The 26,387-nt window shown below is 35.4% G+C and overlaps 3 protein-coding genes across 5 annotated transcripts in view; 1 reads left to right on the forward strand and 2 right to left on the reverse strand.

The window, feature by feature from the left end:
* The window catches only part of LOC106082355 (protein patched), a 32,653-nt gene extending 13,356 nt beyond the window's left edge, over positions 1-19,297 (reverse strand). Inside the window, exon 1 of the mRNA XM_013244813.2 lies at positions 17,728-19,297. Coding sequence (XP_013100267.1) covers positions 17,728-17,865 — 138 coding nt within the window. The 5' untranslated portion in view covers positions 17,866-19,297. The remainder of the gene's footprint in view (positions 1-17,727) is intronic.
* Positions 924-2,502, forward strand: LOC106089110 (putative nuclease HARBI1). Of its 3 annotated transcripts, none has more exons than XM_013254882.2 (4): positions 924-1,281; positions 1,338-1,779; positions 1,839-1,983; positions 2,041-2,502. In XM_013254882.2, the coding sequence occupies exons 1-4, from the start codon at positions 1,157-1,159 to the stop codon at positions 2,424-2,426; spliced, it is 1,098 nt and encodes a 365-aa protein (XP_013110336.1). In that variant the 5' UTR covers positions 924-1,156; the 3' UTR covers positions 2,427-2,502. The 3 variants fall into 3 exon arrangements, with proteins under 3 accessions (XP_013110336.1, XP_013110337.1, XP_013110338.1); XM_013254883.2 differs by having other exon boundaries at positions 1,338-1,776; XM_013254884.2 differs by having other exon boundaries at positions 1,356-1,779.
* LOC106089111 (uncharacterized) lies at positions 2,401-3,882 on the reverse strand. The gene is made up of 2 exons (XM_013254885.2): positions 3,381-3,882; positions 2,401-3,324 (listed from the first exon to the last, which is right to left on the reverse strand). Exons 1-2 carry the CDS (start codon positions 3,392-3,394, stop codon positions 2,547-2,549), a joined length of 792 nt encoding a protein of 263 aa, XP_013110339.1. The 5' UTR covers positions 3,395-3,882; the 3' UTR covers positions 2,401-2,546.
* Positions 19,298-26,387: the final 7,090 nt, after the last annotated feature.

Raw genomic sequence — 26,387 nt, forward strand, 5'->3', positions numbered from 1 at the left:
GCACTATATTTTAAATTCCTCTTTAAAATGTCAATGTAATACTTATGATCCATTACTCCATTAATAATTTCAAGATTTCCCGCTCCTGAAGCCGCCATACACCCCCAAACCATTAAACCACCTCCACCATGTTTTACAGTAGCAACTGTGTTTCGTTCTTCAAGCTCTGTATTTGGTTTTCTGTACACTATGACCTTTCCATCGCACCCAAAAAGATTAAACTTGCTCTCGTCTGCAAAAATGACTGTTTTCCAAAATGATTCGGGCTGTTTTACATACATTTTTGCGAAGTTTAGCCTTTTCACTCGGTTTATTTTATTTATAAAGGGCTTCTTACGTGCAGTTCTTCCTCTGTAACTATGCCTTTTGAGTGTATTTCGAATTGTTTGTGTAGTAACTTCCTTCCCTAAATATTCCATAGTGTTTTTACGAAGAATGGTCGCATTTGTCTTCGGAGTTTTCTGAACTTGCCGCACTAGCCAACGCACATCTCCAACTGAAAGTGCTTTTGGTCGACCAGATCTTGGTTTATTGTCAACAGTTTTCGTTTCTGTCCACTTTCTGATGATGGATTGTATAGTAGATCGTGGTCTATTTAATATTTCACTGATAGTTTTTTGAGTTAAACCATTCCTGTGGTGTTTTATTATCAAAACTTTTACCTCATCAGAAACCTCGTTTTGCTTACGACCTATTTTGACAAAAAACTATATTTTCAATGAAATTAAATATTTGCTGTTAAGGGCAAAGCCTCCTTTACTAAATAAAACAGAAAAGGGGGATTCCCAAATAATATTTGAATTTGACTTTGATGATAGCACATCAATGATGAATACTTTTTTTGTTCTGTTTTTGGTGTTATTATATAAAATTGCATTTTTTGCGCTAATTAAATTTATTTTTTGAATTTATTTTAAAACATATTCAGCCTTATTACGGTTGTCGAAGACGAAAATCGAGAGCAGTCGAAGTCGTTGTCGATTTCGATTATTTTTGGTATTATGTAACTTTTTCGACTCTTGTTATTTTGTAATAGATTGAAAAGTAAAAGATGTGCTATACTGTCAAAACAATGTTTACTTTTTACATAATTGTCCGCCAAAGGCAACATTGAAATTTTCTCAATATAAAATAAAATAAATATAATAAAACAAATATGTTAAGTTTGGGACATTTTTTTTCTTCGGATGAAGACGACGAGGCATATACAGAATGTGATATGAGTGCTTTGCGTAAGGAAATAAGACAGAATTCGGACATATTTGCAATGCCCAATTCAAAGTAAGTTTTGAAATTGAGAAATGAGTTAAAATTTATAATCCCTATCTGCACTTAAGTTTCATTGGCCTTTTTAGATTGAATAAAGATGCTTTTAAATACGTCTTGGAAAGCATATCGGGTAAATTGCAAGACCCAATAAAGTCGTCTGCTGTTCCCAAAGAATTGAAGTTGGCGGTAACATTGCGCATACTTGCTGAAGGCAGTTACCAAAAAGGAGCTGGCAACGACTATAATGTTGGGCTTTCACAGTCTTCTGTAAGCAAAATTTTTACAGAATGCATTGATGCAATGCACAGTGAAATTTGTCCAAAATGGATATCGGTTAGAATGACGGAAGTGGAAAAGTTTGAAATAAAGGATTATTTTTATAAAAAGTTTAAATTTCCCGGCATTATTGGATGCATAGATGGAACGCATATCAAAATTTTGGCTCCAGGAGTTGGTGAAAGATTTAAATATTATAATCGAAAAGGATTTTATAGTTTAAATGCTACCGTGGTAAACCAAAATCCTATTTTAAATAAGAGTCGTAGTCTATTTCAAAGATTTCATTACAGGTTTGCGACCATAAACTTAGAATCAGATATATATCCCCCAATCATCCCGGCTCAGTTCACGATTCATTGGTGTGGAATACAAGCGACTTAAAAGAGTTTCTAAAGACCAACTATTTAAATGGCGAAACTAATACATGGCTGCTTGGTATTAAACATTTTGTTTTTATAGTGAAAACCAACATAAATTTGTCATATTTTGTAGGAGATGCAGGCTACCCTCTTGAACCCTACTTGATAACTCCATTCAGGTCAGCGGAAGACGGAACTGCAGAAAGCCGCTTTAATTACATACATTCACAAGCTAGAAATGTAGTGGAGCGTACAATTGGTGTCCTCAAAAATCGTTTTCGATGTATTTTAGGAGCGAGGCAACTGCATTATAAACCGAAAATGGCTGGAAAAATTACTTCTGTTTGTGCTGCTTTGCATAACATATGTATTCATTACAAAATTGAATCCGCAGTTGAGCCCAATGAAAGCACAGAAATTCCTAGCAATGAAGCAATGTCGAACCTCAATGAAACTAGCGAAGACGCCACTGCTTTAAATATAAGAAGGAGAATTATGCAGTCTTTGGATATTTATTAAAGTTATTTAAAATAAAAGGTACTTCAGGCACTTAGATTATAAAATAAAATAAAAAAGGAACACAAAACAAATTACATTAGTTCAGTCTTTTCAAGTTAAAAACTAAATGAGATCAGCAAATTACTCCCGAATGCCGCTCTTCCATTCATCCAGCTCTATTCGCCTTTTTTTTATTTCGATTTCCTCCGTTCTTGCTTTTAGCAATTTATTTCTGAAGTCTTCTTTGCTCTTTAACTCCTTTTTATATAATAAAAACTTTTCTTCTTCCCTTTTTTCTGCAGCTTTGTAAATTTTAAGCTCTTCTTCTTTAATTTTGAAGATTTTTCTATTGTATCTCTCCACATTTTGTAGAGAGTCCTTCACTTGAGAGTATAGCTCGGTTTGGACTTTTAGCTGGTTTTCCAGCAGCGCAGTCTTCTCTGTCTTGTCAGCCTTTGTTTCCACTTTTTTCCGAATTCGCGGTGTCGAGATATACTCACTACTCTCATTTTCCTTTGTGGTGTCCATAGGGCAATAGCTGGACTTAAGTGGAGTATTTGAGACTCCAATTTCTCCATCCGAATTTACTATGGAGTCTAGCTGCAGCAAACTTGAGGCAGCTTCCTCCACTGTCGTCAGCACAAATTGTTTGTGTGGCCCTCCTCCCGTTGCACGGCATTCTGCCTTGTTGTGCAGCAGCTTCTTTTTCAAATTACATTTGAAGTCTGCCCACACCTTCATCCATTCCGTACCTTGGCGCATGGGAGGCCCAATGGAATTTAATTCAATGGCAATTTTCGCCCATTCCTCCTTGGTATTTACTTTATGTAGGCCGCTGTGGTACGCACGCGCAAGATTTGGATTTGCCTCCAACAATTCCATCATTTTTGCAAACTGTTGTTGCGTGGTTATTTTATTCCTGGAATAAATAAATAATTAATTAAATGAATTTTCTCACAAAACACAAATACTTACATTTTGCAGCTCATCTTTGTAAACAAATGTGAATATATTCAGAAAACGACGACTGATTGTTCATTTTTACGGCGACAACTGACACAAAACAAGTGACGGCGACATAAACTTTATATCAGCGGTCGACATAAGATAAAAGTTTTCTTGGTAAAATACCGCAAATTTACCCAATGTTAAAAATAGATAAATAATTTATTTTATACAATTTTGTTATATTTATTTATTGTCGAATATAAAATGTCAAAAAAATGTGTTAAATTTAAAATTAGTTAACGGCGTGTTAGCGGATGAAACCAACGGCTAACAATTGTTGTCAATTGAATGCGGCGACGTCTCTAGTCGTATGGAAAAAATTGATCGACTGTTTTAGCCAACATTGACAGTCGTTTTCGTCTTCCGTGTTACGAAAATTGTAACAGATTGTACATTTTCGACAACCGTAGTACCGTTTTCCAAAAAAATCGACATTCGACTACGTCTTCGACAACCGTAATAAGGCTGATTACGAAAAATAAACTATTGCATAAAACTGCATTATTTGTTTACTTTAAATTTTCTTCAATTACCCAAAATAAGTGAATTTATTATCAATTTTGCTAATGATGAATACTTTTTTTGACCGCTGTAGGTAAATCTTCAAATATGATTGTATTTTTTTATTAGGAGCCCTAAAAGTTGGAGTATGTGCGAAAACTGTATTTTTAATGCGAAAAACTAACAGCATTTTTTTGGTGTATATATGTAATTTTAATAATAAACGAATTCTTCAATGAAAAGAAAATGGGAAAAGAATCCCATAATCTTTGACAAAGACATACAACATTTCTGCACGTTTCTTATTGGCTGGTACGAACGCAGTGCTGCCGAAAAGCTTTTTTTGGATTTTTTCCTACTCCTGTGGGGTAAATGCTGCCAAATGTGACGCCAAGTATTTTTGAATAATTGATGCTATAAAGTGTAAATTTGCCCACCAACATTCTATTAAGTACAGGCAGAAAACTTCTTGCATATCAATGAATGCTGCCCATTTCTAACTCCTTTTAGTATCCAACTCCGAACGGCGTCCAACTTAGCGACATCTGGTTTATGCATACGGGTCTAAGAATTTTGAAATATGAACCACATATTTTAATACCTATGTGTATTCAGACACCTATTTCGTCTAGAATTTTCGTCTTTATCTATAAAACCGATAAATAAATGCAAATTACATATATTTATTTTACATATTTTAACCGAGAGAACCTAAGAAAATGTTACTTGTTTTTGATGAAAAAGTGAAAAAAAATTCTGTAAGAGTTCTAAGAACCGATATAATAATTAAATTCATAATTTTTCATCCCAACTCCCTTTCATTTGATTGGGGGAATTTTTTCCCAAAATTTATTGTCTCATTCTCCCTTTTATTTCGATTCAGAATACTTTCTTTTGTCCCTGGGAGATAAACGGTGTTTTTAGGTATTATCTCTTTGGTAACACTGGTTTACGCTAGAAAATTATAGAATTTATTTTTCGAAATGCGTGCTCTATAAAGAAAGCTCATGTCGCGCTTCTTCTTCTTATTTTTGGCTCAATGGGTACGTAAATAAGCAGAATTGTCGACTTTGGAGTGAAGATCAGCCAGAAGCATTGCAACAGCTACCAATGCGTCCAGTAAAGTCACAGTTTGGTGTAGTTTATGGGCTGGTGGCATCATTGGACCGTTCTTCTTCAAAGATGATGCGACTTTTTACTATTTGGACTATTTTTTGTGGGGGATGCATTCGAAGACAACATTGAAGCATTTATTCGTGAGATATCGGCCGAAATCTTGGAAAGAGTATGCAAAAATTGGACTAAGCGAGGCACAGTCACGGTTAACATTTGCATGAAATAATATTCAATCATTAAATTATATGGACCGTATTATCGATTTAAAAAAGAAGATTTCATACATTTTTCTGAATGTTATGTGTTTTTTTCTTTTGAAAAACTTTCCCATAGCTCTTAAAAAAATCACACTTTATTTCCCTTTTTCGAAGTTTATTCTGAATAGTGGAAAAGGGAGTGGGGAAAGAACTCCCAGGGATTATTATTCAGAATAAGGGAAAAGGGATTAGGAAAAAACTTCCAGGGATTGTTATTCAGAATAGGGCTGATAAAGATTCGGTAAATAAAAACGCGATTTTGAACGCATAGATGGCATTACATTCATTAGGATGGAACGAACCATTATCACATATTTTAAGTACATATAGCCCAGTGTATATGCGGATTGATTAAATCGGTAGAAATGTATATACTGACAACATCTGAGATTCAAAAGTCGCAATATCATTACATACCGTAAGTCTTTGTCTTTGATCTAACACTGAATCCGGCAGTACACGATTACGACAAACAGTAGTAGTATGTACAACCGTATATTCAACGTGATGGGATGGATGGCGCCTGCTTTTATTTGGCCTTCTCATTGCCGGTCGTATTTTTATCTTCACTTTGATGGCCATTACACATGTACCGTGCATTAGGAGATTGATTTCATTTCTTTGGGCAGAGTAACCTAAGTACAGATTTTCGGCACAAAACAAGTGCAAGCACGACAAACATGGCATGCATACATAGATATGGGAATGAGTAAGGCGAAAAACCAAGATATAGGTTCTGGGACATTTATGAAACCTGATTTAGTGACTTGGTTTGAAAAGAAAAATATTATGATTTGTTGTTAAAGCATCAATCAAGACTATATGTCGAAGTAAGTTTATAGAGACTTGACAGACAAAATAATTGAAATTTTTTGGATTTTCAACAAATTCTTTTGTTGAGCTGGTTGTTAAAATACGCGTATTACTATGTAGCACATAAGACTCCCATGCCATTAAGTACTTGCAAACCCAGGTTTGAATTCTCTTTATATTTTTTTTAAATCGAATTTTATTGAGACATTTAGTACTGTGCAATAATGCTTATTGAATTATTTCAGCTTGAATAACGTGATATCGGTAGGCTAGAGGATGCGTGCAATACCTCCGAACATGACATCATGAGTTCATATCACGCGGCGGCAAAAGTAACAAAATTAGATTTTAGGGTATTAGTAGAGAGAGTGGCAGAGAAGAAACCTGAGAGCAAATCAGTAAACCAAGAAGACAAGCGGCGCGAAAGAAAATGAAAACACCACCACACCGAAGCTGTGCAGCAAAGCACATGTGCTGGCGGGTTAAATGGTGTTTTGTCTTCCTTATGCACATATTGTTGTTGTTATATGTTGGCTTGCAAAGGGTGCCTTCCAACAACAAATTTGAATTTGGGTCGTTGAAATTCAAAATAAATTGTTGCAGAAAAATTAACAAATTTCGTCGGCGTTTTTTCGGCAAAAGTTGTTGTTTTTCAAAAATATTTTTATCTGTGTGTATTCGTTACGAGTGCAGAATAAAATCATGGATTTTGATACATGGCGTCTCACTGCTTACAATTTTAGAAAGAGGGCGCAAGTTCTGATACTGACAGTAACTGGTACGAGTGTTAAGGGATCTCTTCCAAATTTCGTAAATTCTGGGTAAGAAATTCGATTTTTGTGCGTTTAAAATTCACCTGTTCAATGCCTTCAATCGGAAATAGATGTTGAGGGATGTACGCAACTTACGATGTAGGCAAAAATGGGTAGTAAAAGCGTATTTCTGGGAACAATCCCTTAAATCGGAATATCGGTTTATCCAAATTCGGCTTATAGAGCATTTGGTAGGCTTTGGTAGTATTTTTTTTTAACTTTGGTAAGAAATAATTTTCTTGAGTGGCAACAGTGGTTGCGAGAGTTAAGAAATAAAAAAAATTATTTGTTGTTAAAGGTTTTTTAAAACTTAGTGTATATGGAAGGTTCCAGGAGTACTGTTTATTTCTATTCTAAAGGTATCCCGCCAAATCCCCGCGTTTCTACTGTAAAAAACCTTTTTTATTGTCAAATTGGGATGGTCACGTTATGCATCATAGGTCACCATACAGAATGACTGGTGACCTATGCATAAGACGTTTTCCAGCCACATGGCCGGCACTATATTCGATTTTCACAGTTGAAAACACATGTTTTTCGCGTTTACTTTTTTGACACAATACAAAAATCTCAATGATAACATAATACATCATTAAAATTGTTTCATAAGTTGTGCGGAAATCAGCAAGTTTGTTTAAATCCGTTTACACTCCACATTAAATTCGGATTTAAGACTCTCTTCAGCTGATTTTATAAAGGAAACACTTATGATCGAGCCATTGAATCCAGATTTAAAGAGCAGTGTAGACAGGGTTTTTCAAAACCTATTATCTAAAAAAATCAACCAAATCCAGAGATTTTTTTACAAAAAACTCTGATGGTGTCACAAAAAGTGAGGCAGATAGTTTTTAGCTTTTTTACCAATAACAAATGAAAAGTTCTTAAAGGTGCGCGCAACCAGCGATGTTCCGGCTGAGTTTACAACTTTTTGTTGTTTAAGAGCCCAGTGTTTGTGGAACTAAAGGGTGATTTTTTTGAGGTTAGGATTTTCATGCATTAGTATTTGACAGATCACGTGGGATTTCAGACATGGTGTCAAAGAGAAAGATGCTCAGTATGCTTTGACATTTCATCATGAATAGACTTACTAACGAGCAACGCTTGCAAATCATTGAATTTTATTACCAAAATCAGTGTTCGGTTCGAAATGTGTTCAAATTTTGACAAATTTTGTTCAGCGATGAGGCTCATTTCTGGTTGAATGGCTACGTAAATAAGCAAAATTGCCGCATTTGGAGTGAAGAGCAACCAGAAGCCGTTCAAGAACTGCCCATGCATCCCGAAAAATGCACTGTTTCGTGTGGTTTGTACGCTGGTGGAATCATTGGACCGTATTTTTTCAAAGATGCTGTTGGACGCAACGTTACGGTGAATGAACACATTTCGAACCGAACACTGATTTTGGTAATAAAATTCTATGATTTGCAAGCGTTGCTCGTTAGTAAGTCTATTCATGATGAAATGTCAAAGCATACTGAGCATCTTTCTCTTTGACACCATGTCTGAAATCCCACGTGATCTGTCAAATACTAATGCATGAAAATCCTAACCTCAAAAAAATCACCCTTTACAACACTTGCTTCTTGATGCTGCGTGGCTCACACTGTTAATAATACGAACGAATCTTGATTTTTTTTTCGTTTTACAAAATCGAACTGAGAAAAACATAAAACCTTAGCAGTCGTTCAGCAGCTTGCACATTGGCGTGTTTGTGAGCCGACTGACATGAATGTCTTATTTTTGAGGAAGAGAGAGAGAGAGAAAAACCAAGAAATCAAAATAAAAACAATTCGGGTAAGGTTGAGTTATCCGACCATTCGTCCGTCCGAGCCATGAATGTGGGTATCGTTGTAAACCGTGCCCAGGTAAACACAACATCTTCATAAGTGATCGGCTGAGTGTTTTGCCCATGCTGTCGAATGTCTGTCCGTCCGTATGGCTGGAGTGCCACATACTTTTCGATTCCTGAGTAGAATTTTCGCCGAATGCGAGAAGGTTTACTACTTTATGTGGATACGAGATGATGACGACGAAGTTTCTTTCCGGTGCCATGAACAATTGTGTGAGTGTGTGTGTGTGTGTTTTTGGATTCTTTCTTGCGTCATACCCTTCGGGCTGCTGTTGTTTCCCCTCAAACAAAAACAAAGAAAGACACAACACTGAGTGTGGTCTGTTTTTAATGTCTTCATAATTTCTTTTCTCTGAGTCTTCGATATCTTCGGAAATGCTGATAACTTTATTATTATTAATGATAGACCTCTTAGAAGCGGCATACGAGATAGAGAGACTGGGAGTGAAGAGAAGAATTAAAAATAATGGGGTGGGGAATTTTGTTGAGATGAAGGCGGCTTATTTGAATTTGTTTTGAAGCGGAAACCGGAAATATTTGTAGACGTGCCTATTGTTCGTTTTGGCCAATTTACTTTTGCACAATTCTTTGAAGTCGGGTAAATAATAAATATGAAAATAAGGGCACCTTATGTATCAATGACGCGCGAGTTGTTAATCTCCTGCTTATTATGGCAACAGTAGATTAGTCATGTAAACTTTTCTATATAAAAAAATGGAAAATTCGGAATCGGGCAGCACTCTTTGATGTCAGTAAACTTCTGAGAGAAAAAATTATAGAGAATGCAATAAAAAGTAGAACGAGCATGAACTAAGTTTTAAATTGGCAACAAACAGAAATAATTTTGTCCTAAATTTAGAGATTTGCTGGACTAATTTGAAGTTCTCGTCTGGCTTACATATTCTTTTTCCATACATATTTCAGTCAACAATTTTTTAATTGGTATTAGTGAAAGAATCTTGGATATATATGCATTCTCACTGCAATTACATGAACTAAATGCGATTTCCTTGATAATAGCATATAATTTCCGCAGTTTAGTAAATTTTCTGATTTAATAAACTTCAGTCAACGATTTTTTAACTGGTATTAGGGAAAAAATGTTGGAAATTTATGCATTCTTACTGCAATTACATGAACTAAATACGATTTCTTTGATAATAGCATATAATTTCCGTAGTTTAGTAAATTTTTGTAACATAAGGAAATATTATGTTTTTTCCTTTTTTTTTTTGTTGTTTAATTTTATTGTTGAATTTCTTTGTCCAGATGAAATTAATGGGCTTTGATTTTGCTTCTATTTAGAAAAGAAAGCAAAAAACCCCTTTTTTAAATGTTAAGGTATATGTGGGCAGGCTACGGAGATAGCTATTTCCATGCTGGCCAAAGCTTCATCACCAGTCCGCTAAGCCATACTTCATCATCAGTCCACCTACTCACTAATTAGTGAGCTCTGCAATGGTAGAAGCATGCCAAAAAGAACATATAGCATCTACTCAAAAAAACACCTATACTCAAAAAATGTTGTACCTCAACACTAGTTAAAATGAACTCAATTTAGGAAATATTTAGCTTCCTATGGCGCTAAAGAATAATATGCTCGTTGCGAGTTCAACAATTTCTTTATAGCTTCGAAATTGTTTGTACTTGTTTATACTTTTCAACGCCAAAGAGCATTGAAAATGATGGAAAAATTATTAAAAAAATCGCTTTTCCGAACACTTTGGAGCATCCATTGGACACATCTTAATTACTCAATCCATTTATTTCCGCCTGCATCCCCCATCTCCACGTTATCAAGTGCTCAGTTATTGTGAATAATACAAATTTAATATGAAACATTGCAATGAAACATTGCAATTATAAATTTAATAAAATCTAACTTTTGTCCCACCCGAGTATTGAACCAAGAACCTTCTGTTTATAAAGCATTCATCCACATCAGTATTGTTTGAGTCTTCGACTATTTTCCCATTTCAATATTTACTAACAACACAACAGCAAAACATTTTCTCACTTATTTTCATCAAAGAAGGTCATGCTTATTTTGTTCAGCTTTGCCATGTTCTATTTACACAATATCTCACCATTAGAAGTGTGTTTATCAAAATGTTCTTAATTTCGAGAATATATTACTGCTCAAAAAATGGGAATGAACGTTTTAGTTATATTGAACTAAAAATCTTTTTTTCTTTAAGTAGTTCATTCAGTAATAAATTTCCGAAAAGGTATGCATTTTTTCTGAGTGTAACATCAACAACATACATAGTAGCCAAAACCTGTTACCCAGCAATCTTTGATTGCCAAAGAGTAACCTTTCAATGTGCGCGTATTGCAGCATATAGATTTATCGGAGTGCCTTTCGTTCATTAATCTGTTTTCGCGCTACTTTTGCACAACGCGAAATAAAATTTGTATGCCAATTTTAGGTAAAATTTTTAATACACAATAAAGTGTATAAAATCATAGTACATTTAAATGCCAAATCACCCCAAATATTTTGGGGTAATTATACTCCAAAAAAAGCTAAAATGTTGTATTACTATACGAGTACACATGTTTTGGAGCCACTATGCACTTTTGTGCTGGTGCAATTTTAAATTGTTGTGAATGTAGTTCTTGTGCTTTTCCAGTTGGTAAAGGTGCCATCACACTACATGTTCTTGTCTTTCAAATTTTGCTATTGTTAAAGTTGCACACATAGTGTGATACATACGAATAAAAATAACACATGAAAATCACTTTTCAAAATAGCACTGCTATTTTTTCGATTTGAGCGGTGTTCTATTCCTTCTGACAAAAAACTTAAAGAAATCTGCTGTTTTTGTTGCAAGTTAAATGAAAGCAATCCCAAATTAAATTGTTTTCACAACTTTAACAATTTGTAGCCACAACAAATCAGCTTCTGCTCACATTTTTAGGTTATGTCATACAAAAATAACATCCTAGTGTGATAGCAAAAATAATGAATCGAATGTAAATTGGAAATTTTGACACACATAATAAATGATACATAAAAAGTGACATGTCATAAGACTAGAACATGTAGTGTGATAGAGCCTTAAACTGTAAAGATATCGGAAATTGATCCAAAAACGCCACAAAGTTTTTTTCATAACTGTTTTGCCTATAGCTGCGAACATGTTGTGTATGTATATGGTTAATAATCTACGCTGTTATGTTAGGAGACCTACTTTCGGGTATTACAGGGTCGACTCCACCCAACCAATACTAGAAGGCTGTTGGAGGCAGCATTAGAATAACTTTGTTTGGAAAACCTTTCTTATGTTATGGCCGTCCGTCACGTTAGCTGGGGGTTTCGTTGCTGGCAAATGCGCGCGCTGGAGAATGCCACACCAGTGATAAGAAAAACGATGATCATTCATTTTGCTTTCGGTGTTCTTTCTTATTACGGGACTGGCTGGGCACTATGCGGTAGTCTGTCCACAGACTCAGATACATACATCTATCCATCCATCCATCCAACCAAAAAACATACTTCCATACACATCCATCCATCCATCCATACCTCTCTCTTACATCTTACAATATCCAAGGTTTATTTTTTTGTTGTCCATAGGTTGTTTTTGTAAGCGCCGTAATGAAGTTGTGCTTTAGGGCTGGATCGAAGATGATAATGATGATGGCAATGGTGATGATGCTGGTATTGTGGCCGTTGTTGTTTTTGTGTCTTAATGGCTGTTATTGTTGAAATGCTTTGAATGGGTTTGTTTGTGGCCAATTCCAACGATACTACAATCTCTCTCTGTGGTCGGCTGTCGGTCCGTACGTCTTTCTGTCTATCTGTCTTACCACCGCCATCGTCGAATGCCTGTGTGTGTTCGCTGGTTTTAGCGTTTTTAATGTCTTCATTATTTTAGATTTACGTTTTCGTCTGTCTTCCCATGTTGCTGTTGTTGTTGTTGTACCGTATTGTTTATGTACAGATCGCTGGCCACAACGTACGTACATTAAATTTGTCATTTCGTCTGTAACAAATGTCCAGATCGTTCTCACCGCACGAATATCGTGGTTACCAATAATCCTAATTAAATAGTCAAATTCATAACACACACTAGTCCTTTTGATGTCAAAAACAAACCTTATTAGGTCCAAACTTAAGTTTTAATTATGCTACCGTAACCGTAACCGAAAAAAAAAACCAGAAAACATGTTGTCTTGGCATAGGCGGAGCGCGCACTAGGGCAGACTGGGAGACTGTTCTAGATATCCAACCCATTGACATACAGATTAAGTGTGAGGCTGCCTCACTGCGGCTATGAGACTTAAGGCGATTGGACAATGGATTGAGGATGGGAGCAGCTCATACCATTGCGGTATAATCGAGGCGACGATAGAAAACCTGGAAGGAAGGGAAGAGGATTCCGATCGGATATCTGAGATGAACCTCGATGTCGAGTGCGAGGCACTGCTGCCAACGGCACAGTCTTGGATTGACGGAACCCTAGTATTTCCATCTGGAAGATCATGTTACACGGATGGATCAAAGCTAGAGGACAGAGTGGACCTGGGGTCTACATTTGCGAACCCAGGGACTGAGATCTGTTTTAGACTGCCTGACCATAATACGGTCCTGCAGGTGGAGATCCGAGCGATCACGGAATGCGTGGAATGGTATGGTGCTAACACGGGGATTGCCCGGCTTTCGCGTCTAACAGATACCGGCACTTAGGTGGGGACACAATACCAGACATGAACCAACTTAGGGGAGTGGTATTGAAAACAATTAAGGATTTTGTAAGTAGCACGGAATTCCTAAATTAAAATTTTCTTTTTAGATGTTACTTTATAGTTTTTAGAGCGCACAACAAGCCGATTACTGGCTTAGGTGTATGTCCATAGTTGCATGGGGCGGATTAATATCTGCACCCTCTTTTCAACTCGGGAAGGGGTTGCCGGAGAGTTTTAATGATTCTCAAAATAAATGCCTAAGGGCCGATTTCCACTAAAGATTGCAGCCTTAGAATAGGTTTACTTGACAGTTCTATAATGGAAATATGTCAAATAAACCTATTTCAAGTCTACATTAAGTTTTGTAGATGTTTGTAGCAAAACTACACTTACAATGTACTATGTTCGAACTTTGAAAATTTGTTGTATTACATTGTAAGACGACCAATTTTCATCTTTCTAAGGAACAATTTCATTTTCTTGAAGATGAATTCTTAAAATTAAGGAATTTTTATACTTACATAATTATATTTTAACGGCAGTATTCACAAAACTTTCTATGAAGGAAATCTTTCAAATATACCTTTTGGAAATTTTCAATAAGTGTTGTGAATACTGGAGGAAGAGTATAAGGTCTTTATTCACAAAACTTAAAGTTGATTTGAAATAAATTTATTTGGTCCCCAATCCTAAAAAAATTGACTAAGGTTTATACAATTTTAATGAATGCGAAAGTAAAAAGTCATTTCAACGTTATGAAAAGTTTGTACACCATAAAAATCACCATATGGCATTTGTTGGCATCAATGGATACCTAGAAGGTGTTTTGGAACCATCATCTTCCAGCTTAATCTAAGACAATTGGAATATATATCCGCCTTTTGTTTAACAATTCTAAAACTTTTTAAAAGGAAGAAGAAACCTATAACTTTTATTAAAAATTATTTTAAGTTCATTGTTTTTAATTCAACAGTCTTTATGGTCTTAGTAAAAACAAGTAAAAACGCACTAATTTCGCCCGGATCGAATCTTACATACCCTCCATCATGGATCGCATGTGACAAGCTCTTTGAAGGAATTTCAACAACATTTACAAGAGCTATATAAAGTTATAGACCGATATGTACCTCACTTGTCATGGCTGTTAGAAGTCATAGAAGAACCACCTCCAAACTTTCAGAAAAATCGAGTAGTAATTGCCCCCTCCAGAGACTCAGTTGGTGTATATGGCAGCTATATTAGGTTATGCACCGATTTAGACCATACATGACACAGTTATTGAAATTCAAAACAATACGCTACGTAAAAAATTTCAGCCAAATCGGCATCCTCTAGACGCTTAAGGAGTCAAATCGGGAGATCGGTCTACATGGCAGCCATATCAGATAATAGACTGATTTGAATCATAGTCGTCACAGTTGTTGGAAGTCATACCAAAACAACACATGCAAAATTTCAATCAAATTATAATACTGGGAAGCTTGGCAAACAATTCTAGCAACAATAGACATATGACAGAACAATTTTTTACTCCGGAAATTTCGTTTTTCGTGCCACTGTATATGCTTTGTGGTTTTAGACGAACATTTCGAGTTTTTACAACCGGAATGACGAAATTACTATAGCCTCATTCTATGATGGGTATAAAACATCCTCTAAATGCAGGATGACAATGTAACATGGGTTCGAACCATGGCGAGATCGTCAAAAAAATGTCAGCGTTGGTTTTTCTTCGCGACGCGGCACGCCGCAATGTCTGGAATTAAACTCAAAAGTGTAGTTCAATTCTAAATTAAAATTTTAAGCTTTAACAAAATATTGTATATCATTCGAAAGTGTAAAACATTCTCTTTCATATTCCGTAAAAAAATATGGTCTTGCTATCACCTAGTTGTAGTAGGCTCCTGAACTTACACTTTTTCGGGTTTTCAATTTAGCATGATACGGTAGATTTTTTCAAAGGTTTAAGTCGTAAGACCTTCAAACTTAAACACTCTATTTTTCAGGCGTGGAACTACTTTTACAAATTTAGTTTGCTGCGATAATAAAAAAAATAAATTTTTGACGATCTTCAGATTTTTGTGTTTTTTAGAAAAACATGGAGATGGAGTTGAATATTACAACAAATTAAGCTCGAATCTTGGTTTCCTTATTTAGGGGGTCATAAAAGTTTTGCTTCATTTCAATTCCATGATTTTTTTTTCAAAATAAAAAAAATTTTAGCCATATAAATGAAGAGCACATATTTCAAATAAACTTTATAAGAGCTTGAATCTGAGATATAATGCAGATCTATTTTCGTAATCTTTGTGGCTATATATGTAAATCCATTTCTACAAAACCAGAGATAACCTACAAAATACAAAATATTTTGGTTGAAAATTGTCAAACCTTTTTGTTTTTGGTATAGTAGGGTCTTTGAAAATAGGTCATATCGGCTCCTATTTATCTAAAATTAATCAATCAAATAAAGTTACTTTCTGACGATATCCAAAAAATGTATTTATGTAGAGACAGTCTCTATGTAATGTCATAGAATTATAGTCTGTGTTCTACCAAATAGTTTGGTATGTAAATATACACAATTAAACGAAATTCGCAACAAATTATATCAGCCACATTTCATAAATATCGGCCTGTCCGTTGACTTAAACGACAATATTGAGGTAGTGGGTGAAAAAGGCCAATACAACATATTTTCAACAAAGGCAAGTCAAAGGCACGTTAACCCAAACAAACGCCAAGATTATATATAACGAACACCGTCCCAAATTATATCAACCAAGGCACATCACTTGCCTTTCTAAAAAACAAATGACAAATTATACAAAATTTAATATGTAAATATTGCAAGAGAAAATAAATTTCAACAATAATTCATAACAAAACTTATGTTGGATTTCTAAACAATTAAATTTGCAAAACATCTCAACTGATGTGCACAGTTCAGATATTTGCCAAAACCAATTGAACAAAACGAATCAATTGGGTTGTTTTATTTATCAGTCTAGCGGATTCGCTAGCTTATGGATAAATAAAACGCTCTTTCCGCTAAATGCTTTCTACTTTAACGTTGGCAGCACTGACACACATCCGATATAATCAAGTATCAACAAAACAAACAAAATAAGTCATTTTAATTTTAAATAAATATTTCTCGGAGTTCATTTATGTGATTTGATCCTAAGCAAATTTTGTTTTAACGTTGGCAGCACTGACACACATCCGATATAATCAAGTATCAACAAAAAAAAAACAAATTAAGTCATTTTAATTTTAAATAAATATTTCTCGGCATTCATTAATGAGATTTGATCCTAAGCAATTTTTGCATTTCAGAACGTTTAATCTTTGAATATTTATTGTACTATATTTAATATACTCCAATTGTAAATAAAGGACATTGAATGATGACACCATATGTTTTAATAAACAGCGATAAGACTAGCCGCTTAGCTAATCGGGGATAGCATTTTTTCCATACAAACTAAGATAGAAAGCCCGCTTAATACACTACTTAATAAAACGCCTTAACTTGCACGATAAACAAATGCTATCTTTAAATTTAAGCCACTAAATACTAACGGTTATAACCTTCCGATTTGAATTTCGATCGCTGATTTACTTCGTAGATAACTTTATTGAACAATTTTTAAACTTAGTACCTATCCTCATTTTTAAAACATAAGAGCGTATTAAAAAATTTAGGTACGCTCTTATATTAAAGATTGTGGTATTTAATAATAAGTTAAGGATATATAAAACCACCGTTTAAGATAAACAAATTCTTTAATGTCATATAAAAAATATTTCATCAAAGTAACTGCTTCATTAGAAAATTGGAAAACTGGACATTTTTAAAATACGTTCGTCATCATTGGCTCGAATCAGGGGCCATATTCAAACTAAACATTGTCTAATATTATCTGCAAAACTTCCTGGATCATACTGAATTTACCACCAAAGGATAGCAAAAATTTAAACGCCGGCAGGGGGCATTTGTCAACGAGAATGAATTCAATACCCAGAAGACAACATTTTATATACATGTGTGTATGTGTGTGCGCGCATGTGTTTTCTGTATCGGATAGATGTAGAAATACAAAATTACAAGAAACATGTGTACATACACACATACTGCGTATATATGTACATACATAAATTCATTCGTTAGAATTTATATATGAGCATAAACTAATGTGGAAAATGACAAAATACTCGCATGAATGGGAAAAATATTTATCATATGAGTGGTAGTGGTGGTACATACATACCTTGTCGATTTGATCCAGGGCTATTTGGGCATCAACCCATGTTGTGCGAATGTACAGATCGGAAAATAGCTTCTCGTCAACCACATCACCGTGGGTGTCTGGGACTCGGGGCAGACTATCCATTGTGGGCACAACCATATTTCCAAGTAAGTGCGACTATGCGCAATGTGTTGTTATTTTATTCCTTGTTTTTCTGCAAACAGTGATGCCAAGTTTTGGGCACAATACTTGTGAGCGCCCTGTTGTGGGCTGAATGCTGTGTTTGGTTGTCGTTGTATAATTTTCATCAATCAATTGTTATTGGAAATTGCCTCCAAACGACGAACAGACAGCACTCACTTTGAATAATTTGGCTAAGGGATTCGCGGGCAATGCAACCAACTGTTTTTGTGGTAATGGAGGTCCGAGATGATCGATTTGTTTTGTTTTAGTTTAAGCTTTAGCTTTTCGTTAATTGTGGTGTTTTGTCACGCTTGTATTTTATTTTCATTGAATTAAAAAAAACATTGTGTTAATCCAACTCTGCGCTCTCTCAAAATCTTGCTCACTCTCTCTCTATCTTTCCATCTCTCCCGCACACTAGTGTAGGCGACGGGTATCTCATCCACTATTACGCTTTAGCTCTTTTATTCTTTACGCTTATTTGATATCTTCAATATTCAAAACACACACAACAAATTGTTCTTCTTAAAATTTGACAAAAACGCCATCTAATTTATGGATTTTTACACAGTGCAGTTAAAGACACTATTTAAAATCATTTTCCAAAGACAAAACCAAAAAAAAGTGACAACCATATGCATTTTTTCTCTTTTGCAAACCACTTTTTTATGCATTTATTATTTTTTCTTTCTTTCCCTTTCGTTGCATTCACTTCACTTTACTTTTCGTCATTTCAATCAAGGCGAGGATGATAGATTGTTGATGAGATGATATTTAAAAACACCCGGCGGATCTGTTTTTTTTTTTTTTTTGTTAAGAAGTTGAGTATATGTTCGCTTTTCAAATTATTTTAAACAATTTCATTACAAATTCGTCGAAAACTTGCGGAAACGACCGACACCAAAACCAAAAAATTCATCCGACGGAACGTGCTATTCACCCGAAGATCATTTTCAATCTGATGGCTATGCGACTGGAACAACTTCATTAGTGCGTGATGGTGGTGTGTCTGTGTATCTTATGGCCCTCTCGCATACCCACTTGCTCTCTCACTCTCTGGAGATTATATCTTTAATCTCCCAAAAACAACTGTTAACATAACAGTTCAGCCATTCTGCGGCCATTTTGATTTGCCGTCTCTGTCTAATGTGCTGCTGGTGTTGGTGCGGTGCATTATAGTTTTACATCGCTTCGGCGATGAGCATTAATACTGCCTGTATCTCTTCACTTCAAATGAAGTCATTACGTCAAATTATGTTAACATTATCCAAAAATATGTTAACATAACATAGAACGAGATTTTAAAATTTAAATGTATCATTCGAAACTAAAACAATCGTTCATTCGGCCGCACACGATTCCATTCATCAATAAATGCTTTGATAAATAAAGTGGTTTCTGGCCGTTGTGCTGCATTGGTTCAGTTGTTTTGGAGCAACCATTCAAATATAGGCATATGGAAAAACCAATTGAATTCGTACGGGACACACAACGCAAGAACCACCACATCGTTGTCAGCCATCATCCGTCGTTAAAAAAGTCTCGAACATTATGCAAATGCCGCACCACTCACTGCAATGGTACTGTTGGGGTCGTCAAGGGGAATGGACGGTGAGGCGAAACCAGAAAACTACGATACGCCTCATGCATCGGACGTGAGTGAGGCTCCTCTGCCACCCTAAACGTAAAACGATGATGTCTGATCATTGTTGCATTCAACTTTATTGATTCCATAAAATATTTTTATGAGATTCGTAAATTTATGCCCAATTCAGTGTCGCGAATTCAACGCGAATTCACGAAATGCCAAATAACGACAACATAAAAGTTGTCGTTTTTAACTTAAGGCACTCCTTCTACGCAGCCGCACTTAGTCTTAGCTATGTACATACGTACATACATTCTTGGAGGCATACGCAGATCTGTCTATAGGCTAATATGCCCAAGTGGTTTGTTTGGCTCTGTTTACACTTCTTCATATGCTTGTGTATGTAGCTATGTATGTTGTGTGTGTGTATAGGATTTGACCAATAAACCTTAATCTAATAAATTCCCCCTTGTGATGTGTAAAAGGTAAAAAACAACAACATAAACACACAGATGACGGTTCTCGCCAATTCTCTTGACGAAGGCCAGTGGTCTCTGTCTAGGTGGGTGGTCTCTGCTTATATGCGCTCGTGCGCTGTTAAAAATCATCAAAGCCGAACAGTGGTTTTTAGTTCACTTGCTTAACGGCTAATTTACATAAGGACAGTTGGTTTCCCAATTTAGACTTGACAATATTGAATTGGCCTACATACGTACAACAATATGTATGTATTTACCTTCCACTTTTGCTAGGACTTGTAATGTACTCTCCTAGTTTTGTACCAATACTCAATAGTATTGTACCTATACTTGCATTGCAAAATATCGAAAGCCACATCGAAAGATAGGTTAATGAGGTATGGACCGATTTTGATCATACTTCGCATGAATTTTCCAAGTCATAACAAAAGGCATCATTCCAAAATTAAACAGGTAGGAATTGCGTCCCCAGGAGGAGGAGGGAGGCTCAAGAAATCAAATCGTGGGATTGCTTTATATTTGTGCTATGTAAGCCGATTAGAACCACACTTGGCACCGACATTATTAATTCACCCTATGTAATTCGAAGCCATATGACACCGATTTAAAACCAATTCCATTGAACTGCTCTTATGTTAAAAAAAATCGTTAATTTAGAGATCAACTAATGCAGCTTTAAAGTAGTCTTAGATTTCCATAATAGAATAGTCAAATAAACATACTATAAGTCTAAACTAAGTTTTGCTTTCAATGCCGGTATAAGTAATACAATACACTGAATGGTTCCAACTAAAAAATCGTATAAGAATAATTAAGAAACTACACAAAAAAAAATATGACGAAAATAAATTTGTTGATTTATATCGGCTTCAGGTACTTGATTAAAAGACAAATTTTCTTGTTTAAGACAGCAAATTGGCACACTTGGACGCTCTAGTGATTAGAAGAGGAAAGTAGTTAAAAATTGACAGGTACCAAAAAAGCACGGCTTCAGGAAGAATAATAAAATATTCGAAGCACCCACGAATAGTTAATATCAACACAGGAACCAACTTTATCAACCGCGTACTTGCATAAGTGACAAACAATTTCAAAATGAGAATACTCAGAAGATAAGAGATATACTCGTATTAATAAAGAACAAAATTTTCTGCTAAGGCGATTAACAATTTGATAAGGCTCGCCACGAGGATTCGCAGATATAAGGACACTGCTGTAGAGAAAACATACAAAACGATGATATTTGTACCAGGGCCATCTGAGAGATTTTCTCAGTCAAATCTCTTTAACTGGAACAAAATTCAACCAGCGTACAAAACACGCAATACAATTGGAAAACTATATGGAAAAACTAGTAAGGAAGGGCAAAAGTCGGGCGCTGTCGACTGTATAATACCCTACACCTACCCAATAAGTACAATGTGGGAGCTATCTCCAATTCTGTTGTTTTCAGATGGGTTATTAAACAATCTGTATTAAATTTGGAGCAAATATGTTCAGTTTGTAAAAACTACGGTTGTTAAATGACAACATCATTGCAAATTACCCAAAATCCGACGAACATATATATATGGGAGCTATATCCAAAACCGAACCGATTTTTTCCAATTTCTATAGTCATTGTCTCTAGGCCGAAAAACATGCCTGTACCAAATTTGAAGACGATCGGATGAAAATTGCGATCTGCAGACGCCAAAGACATAGCTAAATCGAATCAGAAAGTGATTTTGAGTCGATCGGTATACTTATCAATGGGTCTATCTCTCTTCCTTTTAGGTGTTACAAACAAATGCACTAAGTTATAATACCCAGTACCACAGCAGTGGTATAGAGTATAACAAAATCAAAAATCGCAAAAGAGGACAAGGTGAATAAAGTCTAAAAAATAAATTGTAAAGGAGATGGGATCCATTCATGTCAAGATATTCAAGATAAGATTATCTGGACACAAATCGGACATCAAAGCAGTAGACCCTGAGCCAAAAACAGCTTTAGCTGCCCACTGTGCACTCACCGGGCACAAGCCCAACTTTGACGATGTAGAGATACTAGAGCAAGAGAGTAACTACTACAGACGGTTCACACTAGAGATGTTACACATTATTGACCAACCAATTGCGAAGAGACTAAACTACAAAGCAGACACGTATAAATGCTCACAAATGTATAGACATTTTGTGAGAGAATTTTTAGCAAGATAGTTTGCATAAATTTCAATCAAAAAATTTCTAAAGTTATTACTGCATTTTTCCTGTGATTTTAATATTTATGTATACTCGTAGAAAAAGTCTGCTGAAAATAGTTAACACTGTCTGTTGACTGTTAGTAGTTAATTTTGCAGCTATTACAACAGTAGTTCTATAATTTCAGAACAGCAGGCTTGTTGCTGAAAAGTCTGTTGTTTGCTGAAAATTACTGCTGCTTAATTTATGAAAGGTTTGTCAGAAGAAATACAATTAAAGAAGATTTTTGGAAAGAAAATGAGAAAATAAACACACTGATGAATTCCTTTGCACACGCTGTTTGTATAACAAATTTTGTTGAGTGTAGTAAAAAGGGTCATTGTAGTTGTAATCAACACACAGCACATCAAATAGGTGTAAAGAACTTATGCGGCATTTCCTTTTTTAAAATACCTTTGCACTGTTGATGTTTTACTTTACTGAACACGCTATATGGATTATTGTTATTGTGTAAAAGCCAAAATATCAAATGGGTTTCCTCGCAGAAACGGAGAGTAAAAAGGGACAATACATAGGTAGTCCAAAAAGAAGGTTGGCACAAGCACATTTAAGGAAGTTTCTTGAATGAGATATTGCCTGTAGGCAAATGGAGATGTGTGTCTCTCATAGTTAGACAAAAAAAATTTTGTCACAGCCAGATTTATGCAAGTTCTTCAATGAGACAAATAGGCATATGGAGATATGTGTATCAGTGGCTGTTTACATTCCATATGATTTTTGCATATCATATCAATATAAGTAGAAATGAGCTAGACAGCCGGCAGTCGCGTTATTGTGAGCATTAGCAGAGCAATAAAACTGACGAGAAATTTTTAGCCACCTTTCGGATCTGTTGATTAGGTAATTTCCTTTCCGTAATATTCCACAAATTAAAATCTTCTTTCCAACATAATTTGTGACGGTTATTAGCTTAAACTTTAATCGGACAGCACGCAGTGATATGTGAGAAGTTTGCCCCTGTTCCTTAACGGTATGGTTCATATTAAGCAGCAGTTATTTTCAGCAAACAACAGATTTTTCAGCAGTAAGCCTGCTGCTCTGAAATTGCAGAACTAGTGCTACGATAGCAGCAAAAGTAACTACTTATATTCAGCAGACAGTGTTTGCTATTTTCAGCAAACTTTTTTCTATGAGTGTATTCTTACTCGTCCTATCAATGTAGAACTGATATGACCGTCGGTTTTTTATCGGAAATAGCCTCTTGAAATTGCGCCGAATAGTTCTCTCGATTAGCTTATTGAAACTTTAGACGTAATTCTCATCCTATGTATGATCGTTTGGATATTGATGGTTTAACGGTTTCTTTAGCTTCGATCTAATTATAACGGTATATTATAGATAAACGTATAAGTCATAAAGTGGTCGATTGGAAGTAATGAAATAAAATGTTTCTCGTCACATAAAGTCATGCGTATAAATTGTTAAGACATTTTTTGGGAGTAAGATTTCTGGAAACCGTTTTAGTGTGCGGCGTATTTAATGATTTTCTATATAAAAAAATATATGGCGATAGCCCCTTTATTTTGGAGTACAGAAAGGATGTTATGTGATGGACAATAAAACCCTTTTTCGGCGCTTATTGATTTTAAAACTCTAAAACAATACCTCATCAGAATACCCCAATAATGCCGGCTACATTTGTGAGTTATGCCGCCACGTTAAACTTCTAAGAGGTGTCGTTAAGCAGCAGTTCTATCGGACTGGGCAAATAAGTGGTCTTCGATCATTGGGCCAAAACTTTAATCGTATTACACTCATTGACATGGGTAAAGCATTTCCTATTTCTTTATGGAAATTGTCATTTCGATAACAAAAAAAGTAAAATTTGCAAAAAGCAGTTACTAGGAATCGGGTTTTTCGTGAACTAAAACTCCTATACTTCGATTAAATAAAACAGACGATTTCTGTAAAGCTTCTAGTCGAGGCTGCTGTTGGGAAAAAACCTCCAGAAGAAATTTGCTGCTTCTCAATTTTTAGAATGTGGAATCATGCGAGCGCAAACATTGTATGCAATGTTGAGAAAAGTTGATACCAAACTTACTCATTTCACTTCCATACGGTATTGATAGTAAAGCAACACCGTGTGGTATAAAAACAATATAAAATGATTAATACTGTTTGGTACTAGCTTTATTACGGAACTGGAGTTGGTTTTAATACCAATGTGTTATTGAATTTAGCACCAGACCGTTATTGGTATTGGTACCAAACTGTTATTTATTATTCCACCCGCTAATGAACCAAAAAAAATATTGAAAATAGTTGTAATCTAATTTAACATCGATTATGTATGTAAATAATTACAAAAAGTAATGTTACATCGTGACCAACCTCAATTCTTTGTATGCGGCAATAAATTCCACATCCATTGATTCCCAGAAGTGGTTTTCATATGAATACACCAACACAGCATCATTTTCCACACAAGAGACTATCATGTTTTTGATGTAGAATGTCCTTAGAATTTGTACTATTTCCATCTTTAACAAAACATTTTATTTATTTGTTTAACGAATATTTTATAATGGCGTTAATATTTTAAGTACGATGACAAGAATACAAATCTGACGACGCCAATTCTTAATAGCCTCCTTTGGCTGGCATTGAGTTGATACCAAATGGCATTAAAAAGCTTTGCCAATGACGGTAACAAAATAATACCAGGCGGTATTGGCAAAGTACCGCAATTTTTCTATCAGTGTACTAATACATATTATATATACGAACAGGAATACAATCAACTCTATTTTATATTCCCTTTAAGGAACATGGTACAATCAACTATACTTATAATTCCCTTAGACGGCGTCAAATATATAGAGCATCAGCATTTCGTATATATATTGAAACCAAACATTAGGCTGAAACTAAAGACAGCTAATTTACTTGTGTCATGGCTAAAAAAAAACACTACTATTATTGCTAAGGGCATTACAAAATTCATCAGTAACTGCGAATAGCACAGCGTGGAACAATAAAACGATATTGTCCATTAGCCTATCGTATCAAGTAGCAGTCCTTCGCGACACTTAAATAAGTTGTCAGTGTTGCCAGATATGATTAATTCGTTAACACTTTACATTGTTTAAAGTTCCTCTAGAGAAATCCCAAAAATAATTGGCAATAGATTAGTTCTGGGGTTTGTCTAGAGGATCCCATACACTTATGGAAAATTGTAAAAATACGCGATCACATGAATGATTTTTAAAACATTTTCAAACTATTGAAACTGTTTAAGGGTTACCCTTTTAATAGTTACCACAAGCCCCATGTTCTCTGGGCTGTGGTAAAGTCCTGAGTGGACTTGGGTTTTTGAGAATACGGTAACATTTTTGGCCACCAACATAGCTAAGCCCATGTACAACTTACTCTGCTGCGGGCTGTTTGAATGTGTGCGAGTGTGTTTAATGCTTGAGCCAAGCTTGTGCTATAACCAAACACGCGAGCGTATTGTTGAGGCCCAGCCAATAGGGGCTTGATTTGCCACATTTTTTTCTGATAAATATTAAAAAGCATGATATTATTTTCAATTTAAAACTCATACAAACAATTACATTTCGAAGTGAAATATCCTTTGCGTTAATTTTCATGAAAAATTTAGGACGAACTATAGATTCTTCGTAATTATATATGTGGACCGAACGTCTGTCGACCGTAACTGGAAAGTAGAATTCAGTAAAAACAAAATTTTTCGTTCCGTTTTCGTCTCAGCTGTCAAAATTTGAATTAGAAAACTGCTTTTCTCCTATTTTATGATTTCCCTGTGGAATTAATCACATAAGATTAGAAAATTAAAAAATTTTAAATATGAGATAGAAAGAAATTACGTATGCGCTAATCCATGTCGTGAAACTGGAGTCTATTCAGGGATTCCACACATTCCGCCAAGAACTTCGACCTCACTGTCCTAGAACCCACGGCCTTGGGACTTGTAAATCCCTTCCCAAAATTTTCTTTACGGCTATCGTTATGGCACAGAGCTCTGCACTCGTCCGGCAGTCTCACCAAAGCACAGATATATGGCCCCAATCCAGTCCTTGTCTCCATCATAGAGCTATCTATAAAGACCGAGGTATCAATCCCGAGAACTCCCCACCCTTGACGCGTTCCCCTTATCACTAACCTACATTACTACCTACTACATTATCTCCGAAGACTGAGTTGATAGCTCTGTCACGTAGTCACACA

Source organism: Stomoxys calcitrans, chromosome 5, assembly GCF_963082655.1.
Source record: "Stomoxys calcitrans chromosome 5, idStoCalc2.1, whole genome shotgun sequence".
NCBI classification, from domain to species: domain Eukaryota; kingdom Metazoa; phylum Arthropoda; class Insecta; order Diptera; family Muscidae; genus Stomoxys; species Stomoxys calcitrans.